The sequence below is a fragment of the Eretmochelys imbricata genome, chromosome 1 (assembly GCF_965152235.1).
Source record: "Eretmochelys imbricata isolate rEreImb1 chromosome 1, rEreImb1.hap1, whole genome shotgun sequence".
NCBI classification, from domain to species: Eukaryota; Metazoa; Chordata; order Testudines; family Cheloniidae; genus Eretmochelys; species Eretmochelys imbricata.
Genome location: NC_135572.1, coordinates 316,389,198 through 316,411,566, shown reverse-complemented (window position 1 = coordinate 316,411,566; position 22,369 = coordinate 316,389,198). Strand labels below are relative to the sequence as shown.

The 22,369-nt window shown below is 40.5% G+C and overlaps 1 protein-coding gene across 3 annotated transcripts in view; it reads left to right on the top strand.

The window, feature by feature from the left end:
• The window catches only part of FAM3C (FAM3 metabolism regulating signaling molecule C), a 60,778-nt gene that overhangs the window by 36,459 nt on the left and 1,950 nt on the right, over positions 1-22,369 (top strand). For 2 of the 3 annotated variants that reach the window (XM_077834430.1, XM_077834438.1), the window contains 2 exons: positions 3,155-3,281; positions 4,758-6,822. In XM_077834430.1, coding sequence (XP_077690556.1) covers positions 3,155-3,281; positions 4,758-4,847 — 217 coding nt within the window. In that variant the 3' untranslated portion in view covers positions 4,848-6,822. Of the gene's footprint in view, positions 1-3,154; positions 3,282-4,757; positions 6,823-22,369 lie in introns of those variants that run through there. The other variant, XM_077834446.1, reaches the window with a different exon arrangement.

Genomic DNA, 22,369 nt, shown 5'->3' with positions numbered 1-22,369 from the left:
GTATGTATTGACCAAAAATAGTAAATTTTGCTTATCCTGCATTTTTAAATACTTATCATATATATGTATTGAAAAAACCCTAAACTGTTCCAAAAACATGTTTGAAGAAGTTTTGCTTCTGGGATAATATCATTGACACTGTCCTTTGTGGGAAAGTTTCTTAATTTTATGATATTGTAACCTGAAGAGTGAATACTCCAGGCTGTGCAGAATTAAAGCATACAGTAGAACCTCAGAGTTACAAACACCTCGGAAATGGAGGTTGTTCATAACTCTGAACAAAACTTTATGGCTATTCTTTCTTTCAAAAGTTTACAACGGAACATTGACTTCATAGAGCTTTGAACCATGACTGTGCAGAAGAAAAATGCTGCTTTCCTTTTATTTTTTTAGTAGTTTACATTTAACACAGTACTGTGATGTATTTGTGTGTGTGTGTGGCTCTCTACTGCTGCCTGATTGTGTACTTCTGGTTCCAAATGAGGTATGTGGTTGACTGGTCTGTTCATAATGCTGGTGTTCGTAACTCTGAGGTTCTGCTGTTTTTAGTACGCTACACATGTAGATGTTATTATTATAAAACCTTTTAGATTAAGTGGAGCAATGAATTGGGTCTCAAAAGGCCTTTTTGCGGTGAGAGTGTTCCATGCACAACTTTGACATCTAAATAACTACATATGTAATGTCTGTCTGTTTGCCATTACCATATCAATAGATTGTGCATGTTTATTTTTTTGTTATAAAGTTAATTTGAAACCAAAGAACTCATTAGGTGCATAGTTTGTGCATACATTGCAGGTGCAGTTGATTCAGTATTGTATACATGAATATTCATGTATCTCAGGTTTCATCTCCTCATTCTCAACCTCTGGTCCTAAATGTTGTTTAAACCAACACAAGCGAATAAGTCAAGAGTTAAGGTTGTCGTCATGACTATTAGTTAATTGATTCCCTTTTGTTTAAGTATTGTAATTGCCACTGTATGTGACTGAGGTGGTGGCATTTGCACTATATCAGTAAGCTACAATAGGTTGTGCTTTAGTAAACTGGGCTACACAAGGAGATGATGTGAGGCAAACAGTCAAACCACCAAAGTGTTCACCAACAGCCAACTAATGCAGACTCTGATGTCTTATTGCTATTAGGTTACAGGTTATCTGTTGTTTCCATTTTAAAAACTAAATAGCCATTACAAATAATTTTTGGGAGTTTTATGCAACCTGTCCTTCAACTATGAAAAATAATTCCTTGTGGAAGAATATGAGAACAAACAAAGAAGTTATGAGCAACTTTTTCCTAATTAGGAAAAAAATTAAGTATTCAAAATATTTTTTGTAAATATTTTTCAAATTCTGTTAACCCATCACTCTCCAGCCCAGCTGTTCTTTCAGTAGCAGATTATGGCACAATAGCCACTTTCTATGGTGAAGCCTAGATTTATAATGTTGAACTGTTCCCAAATTAGGTTGTACAATAGAGTGGGTTAACAGTGGCTGCCTATTCCAAACTACGAAATGCTGGGGAAAGAGGGCAGTTAAAAATTATTACTTTTCTCCTCCAACATCTCCTTCTGCTTCTCCCCCACCCCTGAAGGGGTGTCTTCCACCATCCCCTCCCCTTTAGACAAGCTGTCTGTTACCTGTTTTTCCTTTCATGATACTTAATATGAGATTTCTTTTGTTTTGTTTCAGTGTGTACTTTGTCCCAGCTGTGTACTTGCAAGAGCTGGTGTCTAAGTGTAACAACAGCAAAAAAAGGCTCAACAGGTCAATAGGAGTGTGGGTTTTGGCAGTCCATGTCAATAACCAGACTCTAATGTTCACTAGTAACTTCATATGAATAACAAAAACCTCATCAATATTGCATTCTGGTAATAGTAAATGCAAACAATTTCAACAAAATCTGTGCCTTATCTGTAGAGCTGTATTAGTGGGATGTAACCATCTAAATATTCTGTACAATCACAGGAAAGTAGCCCCAAAATTAACTTAATTTGGTGTGCCCAAAGTTTTTTATGCTCTGGCTTAATGTGATGTATTCTGAGTTCATACCATACGATTATAGCACATTAGTTAGCAGTAATCAAAAGTTTTGTGGCGTGCTCAGAATTGAAAACGGGCCAAATTATTGGCCAAAATATAGTAGCTGGCAGGAGAAAAAAGGGTTGCCTCACAAAAATTTTGGAATAAAATGTATCTTGTTACATCATCGCTGTATCTTCCCTGCTGTAACTGGTTTGTTTAGATCTAAAGCCATAATTGTGGCAAAGGGCAGCATCATTAATTTGAAATTGGGACCTGAGCAATCATATGTTTCATCTTTCACTTAGTTGTGATCAGACTTAATGGCCTGCTTATGACATCAAAATATTCAAAAATATAAAGTCAAAACCTAGAGATAAGCATATAAATAATAAATAATTCATGTGGTAGATTGTAATCTACAATCTATGAGACCTATCTTGGAAAGGCTGATTGATATCTTCTTATGGCCTGAGTGAGTGATAGTATTCCAAAAATTGTTCTCTATATATATGGGCTGAGCAGGTGGTGATCAGATCCAGATTTAGGGCCAAATCCAATGAAAGCTTTCATGTGTGCTTAATTTTGAGCACATGAGTAGTCCCACTGAACTCAGCTGGAGTACTAACATTCTTAAAATTAAGCATGTGCATAGATCCTTGCAGGATTGGAGGCCTTCGTTTTTACAGGTTTGGATCCCCGTGCTGGCCACATGAGATTTTAGCATCAAATGGTAGAAATTTCATTCGATCAACTGGCCTCATTTAAAAAAAAAAAAAAAAAAAAGTCCTTGTGGCACCTTAGAGACTAATAAATTTATTTGGGCATAAGCTTTCATGGACTAGAACCCACTTCATGCCCACAAAAGCTTATGCCCAAATAAATTTGTTAGTCTCTAAGGTGCCATAAGGACTCCTTCGGTTTTTTTGCTGATACAGACTAACACAGCAAGCACTGAAACCTGGCCTCATAAAGAGAGGCATTCCCAATTCTAATTGTAACACTAGCCCTAATACCAACGAACTGGAAATTTTATTGTATGAATTAGAAGCTGAATGGTGAACTAAGCAATAAAGGATCTAGCTACATGTATTATATTTTTCACATTTAACACACTTTGCATTTTGTTCAAGGCTTAATGAGGAGGCACGGAAACTGATTGCTGAACTGGGAAGCACATCTATTACTAACCTTGGTTTTAGAGACAACTGGGTCTTTTGTGGTGGAAAAGGAATTAAGACTAAAAGTCCATTTGAACAGGTTTGTTGCTAATATTACTTTTCAGAGTTCGATAAGTCAATTTATACTAACCGAGGCTTAGCCTATTATATGAACACCAAACGTTGTCTCAAACCTATCACAGTAGATATTTAGTATTTAAGTTCCACAAAAAATTATTTGAATATTTAACTTCTTTTAAATATACAAAACGATGCTGTGATAAGCACCTTAGAAAAACGATGCACAGATCTACATTAAAACTGATGAACTAAAACTCTGTAAAATGAGTTTTTCTTACTTAAAAAAAAAAAAAAAAGTAGCTATAATATGGTCATGTAGGCCAGTTCAAAAATAAGTGTTTGAAGTTCAAAATTTAGGCACATAAGTAAATAATCTAATTTTCAAAAATGCCTATCATGCAACAGATCCCAATGATTTCCAGTTGCTTTTGAAAATAGAACACTTATTTCAGTGCCTACATACAGTCTAAGGCAGGGGTTCTCAAAACAATTTTTTTGGTGGCCTCAGAGTGTGGCCACCAACTCTTGCTGATGGCTGCATTGACAGTTTTTCCTACAATACTAAATTAACTTTAGGAAAAACAAAATAAATATGCACATATACATGGCCAAATCAAAATGTATTTATGTAGGGTTTTTTTCCTACTCAGTAATAAAAATAATTTATATTTGTGTCTATTCTTTACTGGACCTAAACAGAACAGAAACACAAATACGGTGCTTTGCATGTTCTTGTCTTTGTTGTTGTTCCTTTTGCTTTTTTGGTTGCAGCTCCCCCTCCCCCCAGACTTGCGAGCTGGTAAGTCTTCTGCTGTGAAAAGTGATATTTGTATGTTTGTTAGTATCACTTTTCATAGCCGACTTACTCAGCCCTGGCAAGTCCTGGGACAAATTAAGCCCTGGATGGAGAGGTGGGCAGGAAGGCAGCAGGGCACAGGGATGATGGCGGGGGTGGCGAGCCTGGAACCAGAGCCTGCCACCATGTGGATGGAGCCCAAAGCCCCGTGACCAAAGCCTACCTGCTCTACCCCCGGGAAAGTGGGAAACTCACCAGCTGTCTGCACCTCCAGAGTTTGTGTTTTCAGAGGGGGGCAGGGCCCAAGCACTGCTGGTGGCCCTGGAAGGTGGGGGGAGCCCAGGATGCTGTGGCCGCAAGAAAAGACGATGAGAAACTCTGGTCTAAGGAGCCTATATTTAGCATCCACTTTTCCAAATTCATGGCTATTAGCAGATATTCTGTTATGTCATTGATTTTGTATGTTTCATGATTTGGGTTAAGATTTGGGTTATTTGCAATGGGTGTGATTGATAAGGGAAAAGAATGTATTTTGTCTCTAGTTCTATCTCAGACCTAAAGAGTAGCCTTTGCTAAAAGATGTATATGCATTTCTGGAGGGCATGATTTTTTTTAATCATGGTAGCCTAGCAATATTTATAATGGTAACAGGACAAATGGTTTTATTTTTAACAATGGCTTCATGTTCTCTATTTGTAGCATATAAAGAACAACAAGGATACTAACAAATATGAAGGCTGGCCAGAAGTTGTTGAGATGGAAGGCTGTATCCCTCAGAAGCAAGACTAAACGATTCAAAACAAAGAATGTGAGAGAAAATGCACTTTCTGCTATTATAAGGGAGAGGGCTATGAAGAAGATACTATGTTATGTAAATATTTTTAAAGCATGCATCCATCTTGTCGGTGTGCGCATGAGCATTGACATTTTGAATATCAGAATTATTTATTTGCTAATACATGTAGAAATCGTTTTGTAAATAGGCCCAAAATAAACAAGACAGTGAAACATTTCTAAAGAGCATTCCTCAAAGTGCAAAATTTAGTTTGCCTAAATAATCATTTTAGTTCTACTGACTAAGCAGTTAAGTAGCCAGTAAAGGAATGAGCTCATACTGAAGGATATTGTACTGTCCTATAACAATGTAAATGTTGCTTTGAGTCCGTAACCTTTGTGGAATATGTAGATTTTAGTGAGAAATTAAAAAGCTTTAATTTTTTTATCCTCTGCCTTTTGGTGGCAGCATCACTTTTTATTAAAGATCTATTCAGTTATTCTAGTACAAATGCGTTAGAATTTTGTTTTGCAGCCCCCCCCAAAAAAACCTAATAATCAAAAATAATAATAATCAACAAAATTAGCGTACTTTATACAACAGTGTAGATCAGCCACGAGAAGCACAATTAAATAAATTTTTTATTAAAACAAAAGTAAATATATAAATACTTGTACATGATATTTAAAAAAAGCTTGAAAAGATTTGTATTTAACGTGGAAATAGTGTTTACTTTGTAGAAGATACTTGGCTTAATAACAGTTCTATGACTCAATTGTTTTTATTACAATTTTTGTACCAGCTGCCTGACCTTCAGTTCTACCTACTGCTGTTCAGCAATACTAACTAGCTGAATGAGAGAGCTGTCTGATGGAATGCCCTTCTGTTTTAATTCTAGTCCTAGGAGCGAGATTTCCCAGTGAGGGAAGCATGTTAGAAAATGGGCTGTTTCCTTATAGGAATTAATTTAGTATACATAATTTTATGCACAGTTTCACTACTACCTGTGCTGCTTCTAATGTGAATCAAGATACTCAATCAGTACTTGGGATGTTACAGAGAGCATTTTGAGATATGAATCAGGTGTATCAGTTGGTATTGAAAAACTAGCTAACACTGTTATCTTCATCCCTTTCAGCAATGGATTTTAAAAAACTGGACAAAGTTAAAGTGGCCTTATACCATAGCTCATGTAAGAGTAAATAGAAAACCGAACACTTTCTGTAGAAATTAATTTTTTTAATCACTTATATTTTTTAGTAGGGCAGGCTTAGAATTCTTTTTCTGAATACAAAGTGAGTACAGTGAAACTGACTATCCAGGCATTCAGTGTACAGGCCCTAGAGCAGAATTCTATTTAATCTCTTGGAGTTCTATTTATACTGTTTGTTCTAGTACAAATGGTCAACATCTTTGAGCAGTACTATAAAAAATTTTTTAGGAACTTCAGTATGAATCACAAATAGTGCCACTCAGAATGTTCTATAATCAGTATCTTCTGAAACAAACTTAAAATGGTTTGCACTAAAATCTTTAAAGTAATACAGGGAATAATAACTTTGTTCAGAATAATATCCACCTCTTAATACAGGAATGAGTAAGACTGGAATTTGAATTGTTTTCTGTTTAACTAGCCTGCTATGTAATGTTTTCCCCTCAAATTTAATGTAGAACAGCAATAAATGCGCCTTATACAGTGAAACCATTTATTTGTAAACTATCATGCAGATTTTTAGTTCTTACTTGAGAGAGATTACATCATACGTGTCAAACTATGTATATTTTTTCATCAAATAAAGTAAAAATCCCCTCCGTTCTATAAACTGGAAACTAAGTTTATTTCACAATGTGAGATTAATCAAGAAAATGAATGTATAAACTTTAGAGTTTAGGTAATGACAAAATACATTTGTTTGTACTGTGAATACTCCATGACTGAGTATATTGCTCTTCAAGATAACATTTGAAAGAATCCTGAAGATACAATACTTAGTGGTGTATATAGCTATATTAAAAAAAAAAAATCCAGTTTGTATATGGATAATCTCTCTAGGCTATTGTCTTACTAGCCTGTGTAATACTATTCTGATATGAGTGCCAACAAAATATGACATTCATACTGGGCATGTCTACACTACAAACTTAAGTCGACCTATGTTAGGTCGACTTACAGCTACCGCAGTAATTACTGTGGTGGCTGATGTCCACACTACTTTCCTTCTGTTGGTGATGCACATCCTCACCAGGAGCGCTTCCACCAACTGAAGACGGGCAGTAAGGGGAGCTGAGAGCCAGGGCTCACAGCTCCCTGCTGGGAGCTTAGCTGCCCCCTCATGCTTCTCGCCTCCCCAGCGGGTGAGGGGGGCAGCTGCCCAGGCTCCCTGGCTCCCCACTCAGGGAAACGAGAAACCAACCCAGAGGGGAGCCTGGAGGCAGCAGGGCTCCCAGCAGCAAGCACAATCAGCAACCTGGTTGAGAGTGGGGAGCCAAGCTGGGGGGCAACCAAGCTGTACCTGGAATCCACCACAAGCCCCAGGCTTTCTTGTCAATTTCACCGCTCCAACATGGAGCATGAAATTGACAAGAATGACAGCCAACTTAAGTAACGCAGTGTCTACACAGACATTGCATTGCTCTAACTACACTGACATAAGCCCTAGGCCTCACGTGGAGGTGCAGTTATTATGTTGGTATAGTAGGGCACTTACATCAGCAGGATAAGGCTGTATTGTGTACACTGACCTAATTAGGTCTATGTAAACTGCCTTACGTCGACCTAATTCTGTAATGTTGACCAATTCTTAGTTTCATACTAAATTGTCAAATATTCCAAAGATTGGATATATGTGCTGAATGTCGAAGGGTGTACAAGAAACAGGTTTTAGTAACTGCAGATGTTTGTGTTCTAATCTGTGCTTTGTGGTTTGAGCCAAGTAATGCAATCTGCATACATTTTTTTTTTAATACTATTATCATTCAGTCCTGAGGCAATAAGTGTTTCACAAGCTTCTGACAGTTCACACAGATGAAGGTAGGGAGCTGCTTGACTTTGGTGGAGTGATGAATTAACCCATCATGTGACTCCTAAAGAGCACGTATTAAACAATTTGACAGTATTAAATGTACAACTGCAGATTATCCCACTGTGAATGAAAGATGGTAAGAATAGGAAGAGGCCAGTATGGCTCCATCAGGAGCTCTTTAATTACCTGAAAACCAAAAAAGAATCCTACAAAAAGTAGAAATATGGATGCTGAGGAGGAGTGCAAAACAATAGCATAAGCATGTAGGGACAAAGTCGGAAAGGGTAAGGCACAAAATGAATGTTACACCTAGCAAGGGACATAAAAGGTAATAAGATGGTATTTAAATTCATTAGGAGCAAGATGAAGGAAATTGTAGGTCCTCTACTTAGCGGGGGACGAAAACTAATGATTGATGACATCAAGAAGGTGGAGATGTTTAATGCCTGTTTTGCTTCAGTCTTTACTAAAGTGGTTAATGGTGACCAGATCCTCAACACAATATTAACAAGAAAGGTGAAGGAATGCAAGCTAAATTAGGGAAAGAACAGATGAAATCGTATTTAGATGTATTCTGGTAGGCAGAGCCTGATGGAAGTTCATTTTAGGTAATCTTGAAACCATTATCAACTATATTTGAGAACTCATGGAGGACAGGTGAGGTCCCAGAGACTGGCCAATGGCAAACATAGCATAGTATAGGGGGACAAAGAGGACCTATGGAATTATAGACCAGTCAGCCTAATTTTGATACCTGGAAAGATACTGGAGCAATCTATTTGTAAGCACCTAAAGGATAATAGGGTTATAAAGAATAGCCAGCATGGATTTGTCAAGAACAAATCATGCCAAACCAACCTAATCAGTTCCACATGCCATTCTAATAATCAGATTAGGGAAATGTGGTCTATATGAAATTAATATAACGTGGGTGCACATCTGGTTGAAAGACCATACTCAGAGTAGTTATCTGTGGTTTGCAGTAAACTGGGAGGAGGTATATTTGTTGTGAGAGGAGACTCAAAGAGCTTGGCTGATTTAGCCTAACCAAAAGAAGGTTGAGGGGAGATAAATTGCTCTCTATAAATACATCAGAGAATAAATACCAGGGAGGGAGAGGAGTTATTTAAATTAAGCACCAATGTGGACACAAGAACAAATGGATATAAACTGTTTATCAACAAGTTTAGGCATAAGAACGGCTTTACTGGATCAGACTAAAGGTCCTTCTAGCCCGTATCCTGTCATGGATGATCTGGACTTGACCTTTCAAGGTTCCTTCCAGCCCTACATTTCTATGGTTCTATGTACAATTTTCCAGTTTGGGTTCAGCATGTGAAACTGTCCTGCCCTGCTTGAATTCTGTGCATAAGGTCACTGGAATATCTACAGCAAGTTGTTTTTGTAACTCCTCATTGAGCAATGCCCTGTCGCTGAATTGCATGAGGGACTCCAATGTGGGTAGGTGTCTCAATCACTAGCATACCAAAGTGTCATTGTGTACATCTGTGTTCCCTAGAGAGTGGGGTGCATTTCCCTGTTGAGTGAGGGGACTAGCTGAGGGCTGTGTAAATCTTCTCTTCTATGGCTCATGATGTCAGCTTTGATTAAAAATTAAAACTTTTGACTGCTATGGTTGCAAAACAAAGTAGAACCAAAACAAAAGACGGAACAAATGTAACTGATCTGCATGAGTTTGCAGAGAGCCTGAAACTATAGCTCTCAGGTATGAGCTGTCTTATTTCAGTGGTAGCTAATTCAGATGCCAGTGATGATATTTTTTCAGTATTAACTATTTTACTTATTTTAAGGCATGAAAGAAAGGATAAGTATCCTCTTATGAAGATCTATACTAGCATTTCCCAATGTGAGGCATGAAGGACTAGTTGGGGGTAGCGAAGAGGACAGAGACAGGAAAATGTTAAAGGCCTACACGTTTTAATACCTACAACACATTGAAGGGGAGTGTGACTGGTTTCAATTTCCCAAAGGGAAGCTCAGCCTGGATCTAATCCAACCAGGGAGTCCTGCATCACAAATCAAAGTGTACTGCCACTCTTAGTTTCTTGCCCTGCTAATGATACTTTGTGTGGTTACTGAGCTTTTCACCTACTGTAAAGATAAGAGAGAGCTTGATGGGGTCAGTGGCGTAGTTGTGAGAGCCTTCTGCCTGTTTCCAGTGCCTTTTCCCACCTAAGTCTGCGTTGCACAGAACAAGTGATCTTGACTATGTCTCCTGATAGCGAATTTTGAAAAACTTCCACTAACTGTGGTTGCCCAGCTTAATACCCCCTTACAAGTCTGAAGCTGGGCACACAAGTAGAGAACCCTTGAAAATACAGCCCTTGGTTTCTTAGCATGTGCATAGTGATTGTAAGCGTGGTTGTGATTTCCCAGAAGTATTGTGTGTGTTAGGAAAAAGTGTTTAAAAGAACTAATAAACGTAAAAAATGAAGCCAACACTTTTTGGGAAAAGGGGAGAAAAACCAGAATAACTTCAATATTTGGGAATGTGAGGACTGGTATCAGCGGCTTGAGTCAGGCATAGTGTGGGCTGTGATGGTTGTCTGTATAGTCCCATCAATGTACTTAATTCCTGACCTGCAGCATTCCTGCTAGTTCAGTCCTGGTCCTGTCTTGAGTAGAAACTTGGCAGCTGGTACTGTCCCTGATCTAGTTTTCCCTGCCTGCACCCTTCCCTTCTTGCAGACCCCTGTCAAAACACGCTTCTTCCAAAAAATCTGTTGATGCTAGTCCTCCCATTGGACTAACATTAAGAAACTACATTGTTAATCTAGCGATAAACTCTGTGGAACAGACATCTTGGACCAGAATTGTGGCCCTGTTCTGCTGGTTTTGTGCCATTTTTGACAGGCATGTTTTTGATTCTACATAATATGAAGAAAAGTGGAGAGCATGTTTAACTTTTATAATAAATACTATAACGTAAATGAAGAGGTAAAGAATTGGTGTTGAGCAGGGGTTTCGAACACACGGCCCGCGGAGTTATTTCCTGCAGCCCGCCATAGCTCCCACCGCCGCCTGCTCACCCAACACTCCGCATCCCCACTCCTCCGCCTACCTCCCAGTGCTTCCCGCCACCAAACAATTATTTGGCGGTGCTTAGGACTTTCTAGGAGGGATGGGGAGGAGCGGGGACGAGCGCGCTCTGGGAAAGAGGTGGAGCTGGGGCAGGGATTTGGGGAAGGGGTCGGAATAGGGGTAGGGAGAGGACTTTGCGGAAGGGGTTGGAATGGGGGCGGGGAAGGGGTAGGAAGAGGCAGGGCAGGGAAGAAGTTAGCTGGATCAGCAAAACATAACCCACCTCTTGCCCTGCTGCTGCTAGCTCCCACACACGTGTTCTGGGGAGGAGGGCAGGCAGGCAGGAGGGTGCTCGGAGCTGCTGTTTAAGCCAGTGTTTACAGTCTCTCTCGCTCTGGGGGGTGGGGATGTCTGCTGCATGCATTTCAATGAGCCGTTTCCCCAGTTCTCTGAAATTTACCTGAGTCAAACTGCCCAAGCTTGACAAACGGCCTTTGAGCCTGCTCTTCCTGCATCCCCAGTCCTCCCCTCCAGTTATACGCCTACTCACACCAACCCACAGCCAGCCCCTTCACCACTCTTCAAATCTCTCCTCCCTCAAGGGAGGGCCAAACAGACCCGCCACTGAAATCCGTCACCATTGATCCCATGCGCAGCATGAAACGCTGGGGAGAAGGGAGCCGGGAAAGCAGGAGCAGCAGCCAGTCACTGGGAAAAGCCCTTTTCCTTTAGCACTGGGAGGGAGGGAAAGGGAAGGCGAATCAGAGAAAAATATCATGGGAGGGTCGGGGAGGGAACAGGGATCTTGGATTTTCCAGTTTACAAAAGCCTGTTCCCCGTGCCTCTCACCCTCAATGATGCCTGGGTGGGAAAGAAATCCCTGACCCTCCTAGGGGATGTGGACACTTCAACACAGGTGCTGACTGCTGAGTAAATTCGCTCAATAGAGGACAACAACTCCCAGCATCCTCTATTCCACCTTGCACCGAGCTGCTGCCTTAGAGACGGAGCAAGGCATGCTGAGAGTAGTTGGGAAGAATGTTTGTTAAAAGTGGCAATGTATTTTGTATGAATAGTTACTTTAAAAAGTTCCTGCCATTGCAGCTGTGTTGATAGACTGTTAGTTTAGATAATCATCAGTGTTACTGACCACATAAGGAATAGTTACAGGTCTTTATATTTTATTAAAACCCTCTTTACATTAAAGTTTTTTAAAAGTTAATACATTTACTTTTAATAGCATACTATATTACTTTTCATTTTTTTTCATTTTTGACTATACTTTTGTTTTGTATGAAAAGGCTTCAGTGATGCGTCCCTTGGGCCAATGTACTAGTCCTCATGTGGCCCTCGTGGTGGTTTGAGTTTGAGATCCCTGGTGTAGAGCACTGAACATAATATAAGAACGGCCATACTGGATCAGGCCAATGGTCAATGTAGCCCAGTATTTTGTCTTCCAACAGTGGCCAGTGCAGATGCTTCAGAGTGAATGAACAGAACAGGGCAATTACTGAGTGATCCAGTTCCAGCATCTGGCAGTCTGAGGCTAGGGGGACACTCAGAGCACAGGGTTGCATCCCTGACCATCTTGGTTAATCGCCATTGATGGACCTATCATCCATGAACTTAGCTAATTCTTTTTTGAACACAGGTATACTTTCGGCCTTCACAACATCCCGTGGCAATGAGTTCCACAGGTTGACTGTGCATTGTGTGAGGAAGTAATTACTTTTGTTTGTTTTAAACCTGCTGCCTATTATTTCATCAGGTTACTCCTAGTTGTTGTGAAGGGGAAAATAACACTTTCACTTTCTCCACACCATTCATGATTCTGTAGACTTCGATCATATCCTCCCTTAGTTTCTTTTCCAAGATGAACAGCCCTAGTCTTTTAATCTCTCCTCAAATGGAAGCTGTTTTATACCCCTAATCACTTTTGTTGCCCTTCCTGCACCTTTTCCAATTCTAATATATCTTTTTTGGGATGGGATGACAGGAACTGCATGCTGTATTCAAGGTGTGGGCCCACTATGACTTTATATAGTGGCATTATATTTACTGTCCTATCTATCCCTTTCCTAATGGTTCCTAACAGTCTCTTAGCTTTTTGGACTCCCACTACACATTGAGCAGATTGTGTCAGAGAAGTGTCCAAGATCTTGAATGACTCCAAGATCTTTCTTGAGTGGTAACAGCTAATTTAGACCCTGTCCTTTTGTATGTGTAGTTGGGAATATATCTTCCAACGTGCATTACTTTGCATTTATCCACATTGAATTTCATCTGCCCTTTTGTTGCCCAGTCACCCTGTTTTTTGAGATCCCTTTGTAACTCTTCGCAGTCTGCTTTGGAATTAACTCTTGAGTAGTTTTGTATCATCTACAAACTTTGCCACTTCACCGATTACCCCTTTTTCCAGATCATTAATGAATTTGTTGCCCAGCACTGGCCCCAGGACAGATCCCTGGGGGACCCCAGTATTAACCTTTCTCCATTGTGAAAACTGATCATTTATTCCTACCCTTTGTTTCCTGTCCTTTAACCAGTTACTGATCCATGAAAGTAATATCTGCAGCAATATCATGTCATCCTCATCCCTGTGGGATGACACCAGCTTGGCTACTTAAGGGCCCAGTCCTGCTCCTAGGGAAGTCAACAGCTGATCTCATATTGAGATTTGGTGGGAGCAGAATTGGACCATAACGGCAACAATAATCAATTGCTTAGGTCAAGAAGTGAAGCATGCTGTATCCAACTGAAATTTCAGGGTCATTTTGGTAGGCAAAATTTTATTATCCAAACTAATGCAGGGGCGATGTCACTATTTGGCCAAAGTACCCTGGGATCTTTAATGACTGTAAGTAATTAGGACCTCCGTTTTACATCTCCAGGAGCATATTGCCTCTTAATACTAAAATAAAGCACTAGTAGGGTGTTGAGTAAAAGGAAGCAGTGCTAACCACTGAATTGCCAACACTTTCCATGGTACCTGGGTTTTTTGTGGGAAATCTATCCTAGCATTCAGAGCTTTAATTTCTGAGAGCCAATGTGGGAGATGGTATGATTTTAATGTAACAGTGGGGTACACAAAAACATTTGTGTTAGCTCATCGCTAATTCATGATAGTCAATATGTCCATTCAATAAATGGACTTTAGATTATTTTTGTCTACAACACTTGAATCAAAGTTTCCGTTCTTGCAGACAATGATTCATAAACATTGGGCCAGGAGTCATAGCATGTGCCATGCTCTGAGTAGGATTACCAATCATCTTACCCTTGATGGAGTGGAATCTCAAGAAGTGCACAAAGACTGTGAAGCTCCAAAACCAGTTAGCACTAAACTAAGTTACTTTTTTCTTTAAGGGCTTGTCTTTGCTGCTTAAAAAGGTCTGTTTCTTACCTCAGGTAACTAACGGAGGTGAGCTATTCCAAGATAAAAGATGCACCCTTTTTTAGCAGTGAAGACAAGGCCTAAATTAGAGGTAACTCCTTAATTAGCAGTAATTGGGGTAATCACGGATGAATAGCAAGTCAAAAAATCAAAACAGCCACAATCCCACATCAATACATTCCAAATTGCAATTAGACAATGTCAAAGTTATGTTGTTCTATGCAGAACCTTTTAATGATGATAGACAAATAGATTCTCTAACTCAATGCATTTGACCTTTAAGATGTTGTTTGAAACAAAATTTATCCACCGTGTTATGTTTCAGTGGCTCTCCAGTTTCTCAGCTGATCGTGTGCGGGCTTCTTTCAGGGGAGAAAAGGATATTATTTCAGTCATGGACCTGTTTCTTTGCTATTGACGGGGTACAATACACCCTTCAGCACAAAAGGAAATGAATAATGTAACCTTAGGAATGATCATTTTTTTTTAACCCATAGTTTAAAGTTTCTAGTCTCGGCTGTAGAAAACAGAAGTGATCATAAAACATTTCATTCTGTCTCCCAATAAGGCACGAATTTTCAGAGCTTTCTGGGAAAGAGGTTACAAAAATCCTTCCCAATAGTAAGTTTCAACTTTTTTTTAAAATTAAAAAGTTTGAACCATACATATTACAGGTTTGATCATACCAAACTGTGTTTGATTTAAGCAAAAACATGGGCAAGTGCACAGCTGTTTAACAGTTAAGTTGCCTAGTTGTAGACACATGAGAGTTAGAAAAATGACCAAACTACAAGACAGATTCTGATCTTGTGTATGTGATGGAATTTTCTACCTTGCTAGTGGACTCAAGATCAGTAGCAGATTTCCTAAGATACATGGCACTATATGTCATGTAGCTATATTAAATATCTGGACCTACATCCAGTTGTTCAATTAGTGTATTAAGAGCTTCTATATTTGGTGCATTAGTGCTCACCAGCTGAGGTGTGTCTCTCACCAACTGTTCTCACACCCTCTGCTGGTGTGCACTAGAAATTCCCTAGTGGATGCTGACTTAGTACTGTTTGATTTGAAACAGGATTATGTCAGTGCACACTAGGGAATCTTTAATGTGCCCTAGAAGGGTCCACATGGACAGTTAGCGTGTACCATTCTGGTGCACACTAGAATTTGCACCCAAGCTGATGCACACTAATGTACCACGTAGACAAGCCCTAAATTAGTTGTGGGTTTTTTAAAAGTTTAGTGACTTTTGCCATTATTTATTACATCCCATTGTTTAGCAATCTAACTAAAAGATAGCTACTGTACATCAGGAATGGTGCATTTAGATTAAGTTCTTGAATCCTGATTCCAATCCCATCTATGGTGATCACAAATCACTGAGATATCTGCAAAATGAATTGCAGTGTCGCATTCCAGATCTTCTACCATATTTTCAATCCTACTAAACTGGCACATTGGTAAAGGGACTGATTCTGTTCTCTATGCTGGTGTAAAACATGAGCTAGACCACAGAAGTTAGTGGAGCTACACAGAAGTTAAACTAGTGTGACAGCAGAACCTAGATCAGGGTCAGATATATTTTGGCATTAGTTATCTGAAATTAATGTTGTAATTAGACTTTATAGATACCACTCAATTCAATGGAGTTACACCATTTGCCACCTGTCTGTAAAAGAAACACAACTGCCTTCCAGAAATATGAATCATGAGAGTCCATGTTTAAGAAATGCATTTTCAGAGTTGTTTACATTACTATTGCTTGTTTTAAAAAATTACTGGAGGCTACAGTGGGGATCGTTTTCTTATTGCTGATGCTGTGGTTGATATTAAAATGCCAGCAGTTACCATACAGTTGTAACTGATAAACCACAATTTCTTCTTTGAGTACTGGTCCCTAAGGGTAATCACTGTTGGTGGTCAGGTGCTCCATGAGTCCAGGAGCAGAAATTCTTCAATAGCAGTGTCTGCTAGTCTGCACTGTGCATTATGTCTCTTTGTGCTTCAAACCAAGGGCATAAGTGGTGACATGGACCAACCACACCCTTCAGTTCCTCTTTTACTGCTTGTGGTCTGTGATGGAAATTCTCCTGTGCCAGTATTCCCTTCTTCCACTTGATGTTTACATGTAAATAGTTATTGATTTTTAGATAGTTTGCATAAGTCTAGTTTAGTTAGTGTGGGGGTAGTGTGTGTGTGTGTGTGTGTGTGTGATTCGTCACCCTGTCTTTTCCCAACTCTGGGGCCTTATGCCCAGGGTTCTGGGCTTTAAATCTTGCCTCACCTGCCCCTGGGTCTTCCGGGTGAGCGACCCTCACAACGCGTGCCTCTACCGCTTAGGGTAGGCACACATCCCATCTAAGTGTGGGATTTGCCACTCCTTTCCTTCTCACACTAGGCAAGCTCGGGAGTTCCAGCTCTGCCAACACTTCATGGAGCTAGCCTTGAGGCCCAAGATCAGATCCAGGGTCCTCTTGTTCTCCAACTCATCAGCCAGAACCACTGAGTAACATTCTGCCAGCACCAACGGAATGCCCCACCAAGCTGAAAGACTCCATTAAGAGCAAGCACGATGAGGGTAAGGAGACGCACAAGACGACTGAGAAGTCTGCTCATTATTCTTCAAAGAAGAGAGCAGCTTTTCCCCTTCTGGAGTCTTGCTGAAGCCTGGCCTTAGACAGGGTTCACCTGGAGCTCATGGTGAGATTGGGCAGGCACCAGTGGTACTAGGAACATCTGCTACTCCAAAACTGTCCTCTGAGCAATGCAAAGATGATAAGGAGCACGTGCCCTGAACACCGATGGTATCACACCACAGGTCTCAGCCTCAACTATCTGTCCCAAAACAAGACTCCGACAAGCTTTCCTCCAGCGAAACAGGGATACACCCTTCTAGATGGATTTGGCCACCTATTGTGATCTGGAGTCCCCAATCCTGATGGAACTGTTGTTAGTATAGGACATCAAAACAGTGTCCATCCACCGCTCCCTGATTCCCAGCCCCAGCAGAGAGATGACATTCTGAAATGGTATTTTGACAAATCGTTCAATCACTGCTAACCATGTGTTCTGTCACCACCTTCAACCCCCATTCAGCAATCACCTACCCCATGTCTTTCCAGGATGGCAGACCACAACCGCTGTTTATTACATAAACAAGCAGTGAGAAGTGATTTACACCCTTCTGTAAGGAAGCAGTATGAATAGGGAACGGATGCATCCAACCCAACATTATCTTCTTAGCAGCACCTCTTCTGGGAGTCATGAATTCCCTGACAGACAGGCTCAGCAGGCATTTTAACAATGACGACGAGTGGGATCTCTGTTATTTGTTGGTCCAACGAATCTTCCAACAATGAGGGTACCCATCCTGGGACCTCTTTGCCACCCAAGAAAACATGAAATGCCGAGCTTATTACACTAGCAATGGCCAGGGTCCAGACTCCAGAGGGGATGCCTTCCTACTCCTATTTTCAGAAGTGTTAACATATTTCTTTCTTCCCATTCCCCTCATATCTTGTGTTCTCTGGAAAATACACAGAGACAGTAATTGTAATAGCACAATAGTGGCTGTGTCAGTTTGGTTCACCATAGCCCTGCAATTGACCACCTGCAGTCACTTCCCACATTCCTGTCTCAGAATGGGGGACAAAACCAACCATCCCAACTTGACTTCCTTCCAGCTGACAGCTGGGTTTTGGTGGCGAACAGACTTAAAATGAACCTGTTCAAAAGCAGCACAATCCATCTTGCTTAATAGTAGAAACTCTTCTACGTGTTTTAGATGACAGGGAAAAGTGCTTCCACTTCGCATCCTTCCTCCAGAACTTCCCTATCGCCTTGATTACCTCCTCTTCCTAAAGACACCAGGACTTCCAGTCAGCTTCCTGAAAGTGCATCTTGCAGCACATTTGCACCCTCTTACAGAGAGCTACTCAGTTTTTACTCATCCCACAAAAGCAGTGCTAGAACTTTTCCTCCTGTGTCTCAACCTACACCACCCTGCAATCCGAACTGAGTACTAGCGGCAATTATGCGGCCACCCTTTGAGCCCTTGGGTTCATGCTCCTTCCTGCATTTATCAACGAAACTAGCTTTTTGACAGCCATTACTTTAGCTCGGAGAGTAGGTGTGCTTGGTGCCCTCAGGGCAGAGCCACCTTATACTGTCTTTCATACAGACAGTGTCCTTCTGATTATATCCGACGTTTATTCCTAAGGTCCCGGCAGACTTCATCTGAATTACATGGTTCATCTGCCTATATTTTACCCAAAGTCCCACCACACTACAGACAACATGAGATTATTCTGTCTAGATGTTCGAAGGGCCCTGGCTTTCTACCTGGATTGAACAAAGCCATTTTGATAATCTCCTTGACTGCTCACTTCATTTGCCAAAAGAATGAGGGGTGAGGCCCTATCTTCTCAGAGACTCTCAAGGTGGATCTGTGGGTGCATCTTCCTCTGCTAGTAGCTCACAGCAACTCCTCCTTCACCTGGTATCAGCTCACGCAACTAGGGCACAGGCTGCCGCATCACTGCAAGGTGTCCCTCTTTCTGAAATCTGCAGAGCAGTCACTTGGAGTTCAGCAGATGGTGCATCCTTTGGTTCAGCCATCCTGCAGACTGTGGTGCCATGTACTTGCACGCACATCCCTCCTAAATAAGCACTGCCTAGGAACCACCCACAGTGAGTACGCATGGGGATCAGCACTCGAAGAAAGGAAAGTTACTTACCTTATGGTAACTGGAATTCTTCCAGATGTGTGGTCCCCGTGGGTATTCACAACCCACCTTCTTTCCCCTCTGCTTTGTATCTGCATGTGATTTGTGGTAGAGTAGGAAATGAAGGGGCAGTGGGTCCACTTCTCAGTTCGCAGCACAAGGAGGTGCAGCCCAACAGATGCTGCTTTTGAAGAATTTCCAGGCCCGAGCACACATGCACCCATTCTAAATACCTGCAGGGACCACACATCTCAAAGAACTCCAGTTACTATAAAGTAAGTCACCTTCCTTTTCCCAATAGCTGGAGTAGAAAACAGCCGCAGGATAGAGCACTGGACAGGGGCTCAGGAGACCTGGGTTCTAGTCCCAGGACTGCTACTGCTCTGCTGGACAACCTTGGGCAAGTCACTTTGCCTCTCTATGCATCTCCACATGTAAAATAGGATTAATGGTACCAATTTTCTTTGTAAAGCACTTTGAGATCTATAGATGAAAAGTGCTATATTTGAGCTAGGTATTTAATATTAACGGAGCCATATCTCTTAGCAAATATTGTTGCTACAGTGCTCACTGCCAATGAGTCATTTATAACTTTTAAAAGTGTGACACAAACATCCTAGGTTGAGATTTTCAAAGAAGTCATGTAACCAACGCCTAATAAAAATCAATGGAAGCTGGACACTTGACACTTATATGCTCCTTTGAATATCTCAGTCCTAATATGTATCCTTTTGACTATGTCCTCTGACTGGCCCACACTGACTTTTGCTCTCTACCTACATTTTGTTCTTGCTACATATATCTGTAGTGTTCACTATGCATCCTGCAATTTAGGCAATGCACTAGAAAGTGCTGTCCCAGCACAGAGCAATTTGGCCAATAAGAGAGAGAATTTCCGTAGCAATATATTTTTTCCTTTAGTGAGAGATCTCCACTCAATAGGTAGTTTTCTCTCGCTATCACTGTCCACAGAGACTGGTAAATTACACAATTAGCATGCAAACAAAATGGGCCAAATTCATCCTGAGTGTAACTTCACTGACCTTGACAAAATTGTTCCCAGGATGAATTTAGCCCAATCATGTTTAAACTTCTCTCCCTAAAATACCAGCCCATGGTTTTTCTGAAACTGGCATAAATAATTAACATAGTTTGAGTTTAAAGAAGAGGTCATAATTATTCTTTGTTTGGAAAAAATAGACCTGTGGCATTTTTCACAGCTTTGCTACTTTTCACAAATTGCTGCTCCATGCTTACAAAAATGACAAAGTGAAGGAACGTGACTGAGAGAAGCAGCTTCTCCCATCTAAGGTACGAGAGGGAGTATCTCTTTCTACTATCCCTTCTTTAATCCAATTTAGATTTGGGGAAAATCTGTTCTTTAAGGAGAAATTATATATTGTGCCCCTCTATGGTAACATACCCCTTCAAGAGTACTGTAATCCCATATTTTATAAATTATCATAGCTTGCAGTCATCATACAGGAAAAACTCCCATTATGGAATCCCTGTCACTGGTGGTTTGTAAGATACATATCCATCAGGGACCAGCACAAAGCATTTGAACCATGTATGTCACACTTTAGCCCTCAAAACAGAGTCAGGCCTTGTGCTGACTTGGCAACGGTGGTGAATTTCACCCAGCTGGAATCTTTCTTGAGTGGTTCTGATGTCAGTAAATGTAGTTTGCTTCTTTAGAAAACCTCATATGTAAATCGAACAGGAAATATGAGGAGAAATCCAGTATCATCATGTACAAGAAAAATAACGTAAGTACAAAACAAATGGAAGTGTTTGTTGTGTTCTCTAGGTCTTCCTCAAACAAATGAGAGTAAAGGCTGAGATTTTCAAACCTAGCTAAGGGATCTCAACACCCAATTAAATTAGAAATTTAATTAAAGTTGATGAGAATTAGGCACCTAAACAACTTTTAAATTCTCAACTAAAATGTCTATGCTAGTTTGTTTTTAAAAATTACAGTTGATAAGATTCCATAGGTGAAATCCTAGCCTCGCTGATGTTAATGGGAGTTTTGCCGTTGACTTCAAAAGGGCCAGGATTTCACTCAGTGAATAAGTTGCAAAGCAAAATTAAGAGGAAAAGGAAAATGTATAATTCAATTGCTCATTTCAAAAATTAAATTCTCAGTGTGTCATAATAGGTGTATTTTAGCTGTAATATCTAAAAGTGCCCTGCTGGTAAGAAATAAGTCATTTATGTAATAGCTCAAATACATGTTTTCCCCTTACACGAGCGAATAAAAGTCAGTTAAAAGCTACTGCAACAGTAACAGGTCTAACCAGAAAATGTCAAACGTAATCTAATGTTAGTTCAGGGAACTTAATACACATACCTTTAAAGCCTTTTCTATAACTTGCATAATTTAAATATTTACAAAATATAAACTTTATCTTATCAAAAATACATCTTTGTATATTTCAGCAACCAAAACCCTTTCACACACTGCTTTTAAAGCAGTATTTAACACATAATTACATACAAATAAACAATGAGCACCAGATGCATTTCATATACTACATGGATGCCTCTGCACAGTTGCTGAGCAAACACTGCATGTTCAACAGTTGAGCTTTGCATCCCCATTTCTTTCAGCAGTGTGCAGGAACAAGCTATGCATGGGTAATGCCTAATCCCTGAATGGGGAAAAAATATCAGTAAATATTTTAATGGTGTGAGCCAATCTATCAAATACATTATGCATTTGATCTTGTTTTATAAGCAACACTGGCTGGGGAATGACCTATTGAAATATTCTAGCTACTGTAGCTGCAAAGATATTCATGGTGGATAGGTCCGTCAACGGCTATTAGGCAAGCAGGTCTGGGATGCAACTCTATGCTCTGGGGGTCCCTAAACTCTGACTGCCAGAAGCTGGGACTGGATGACGGGACAGAACATTCAATAAATTGCCCTGTTCCATTCATTCCCTTTGCAGCATTTGGTACCAGCCACTGTCAGAAGACAGGATACTGGGCTAGATGGATCATTGGTCTGATCCAATATGACCATACTTATGTTCTTAAAGGCAGGAGAAAAACAAGTTCTGTTTTTGACATTTATTTCCCTTTATGATAAATTTCTCCTGGTTTGATCCTGCATGTGATGTGTCTAAGGATTAAGAGAACCAGAGCTAAAGCCACCACCAAAACAGCTGAAGATGGTGAATTGTTAATTTTGACCCAACGGTACAGTACGCTGAGGGCAGTGGGGCTAAAGGTATGGGTATGGGGCTGGCAAGAACACTGTGCCCCACGCATATATGAGACCTGGAGGAGCAGGCTGCAGCAGTCTGTTTCCTTCAGCTACCATTCTGTCCTACACAACTGCCC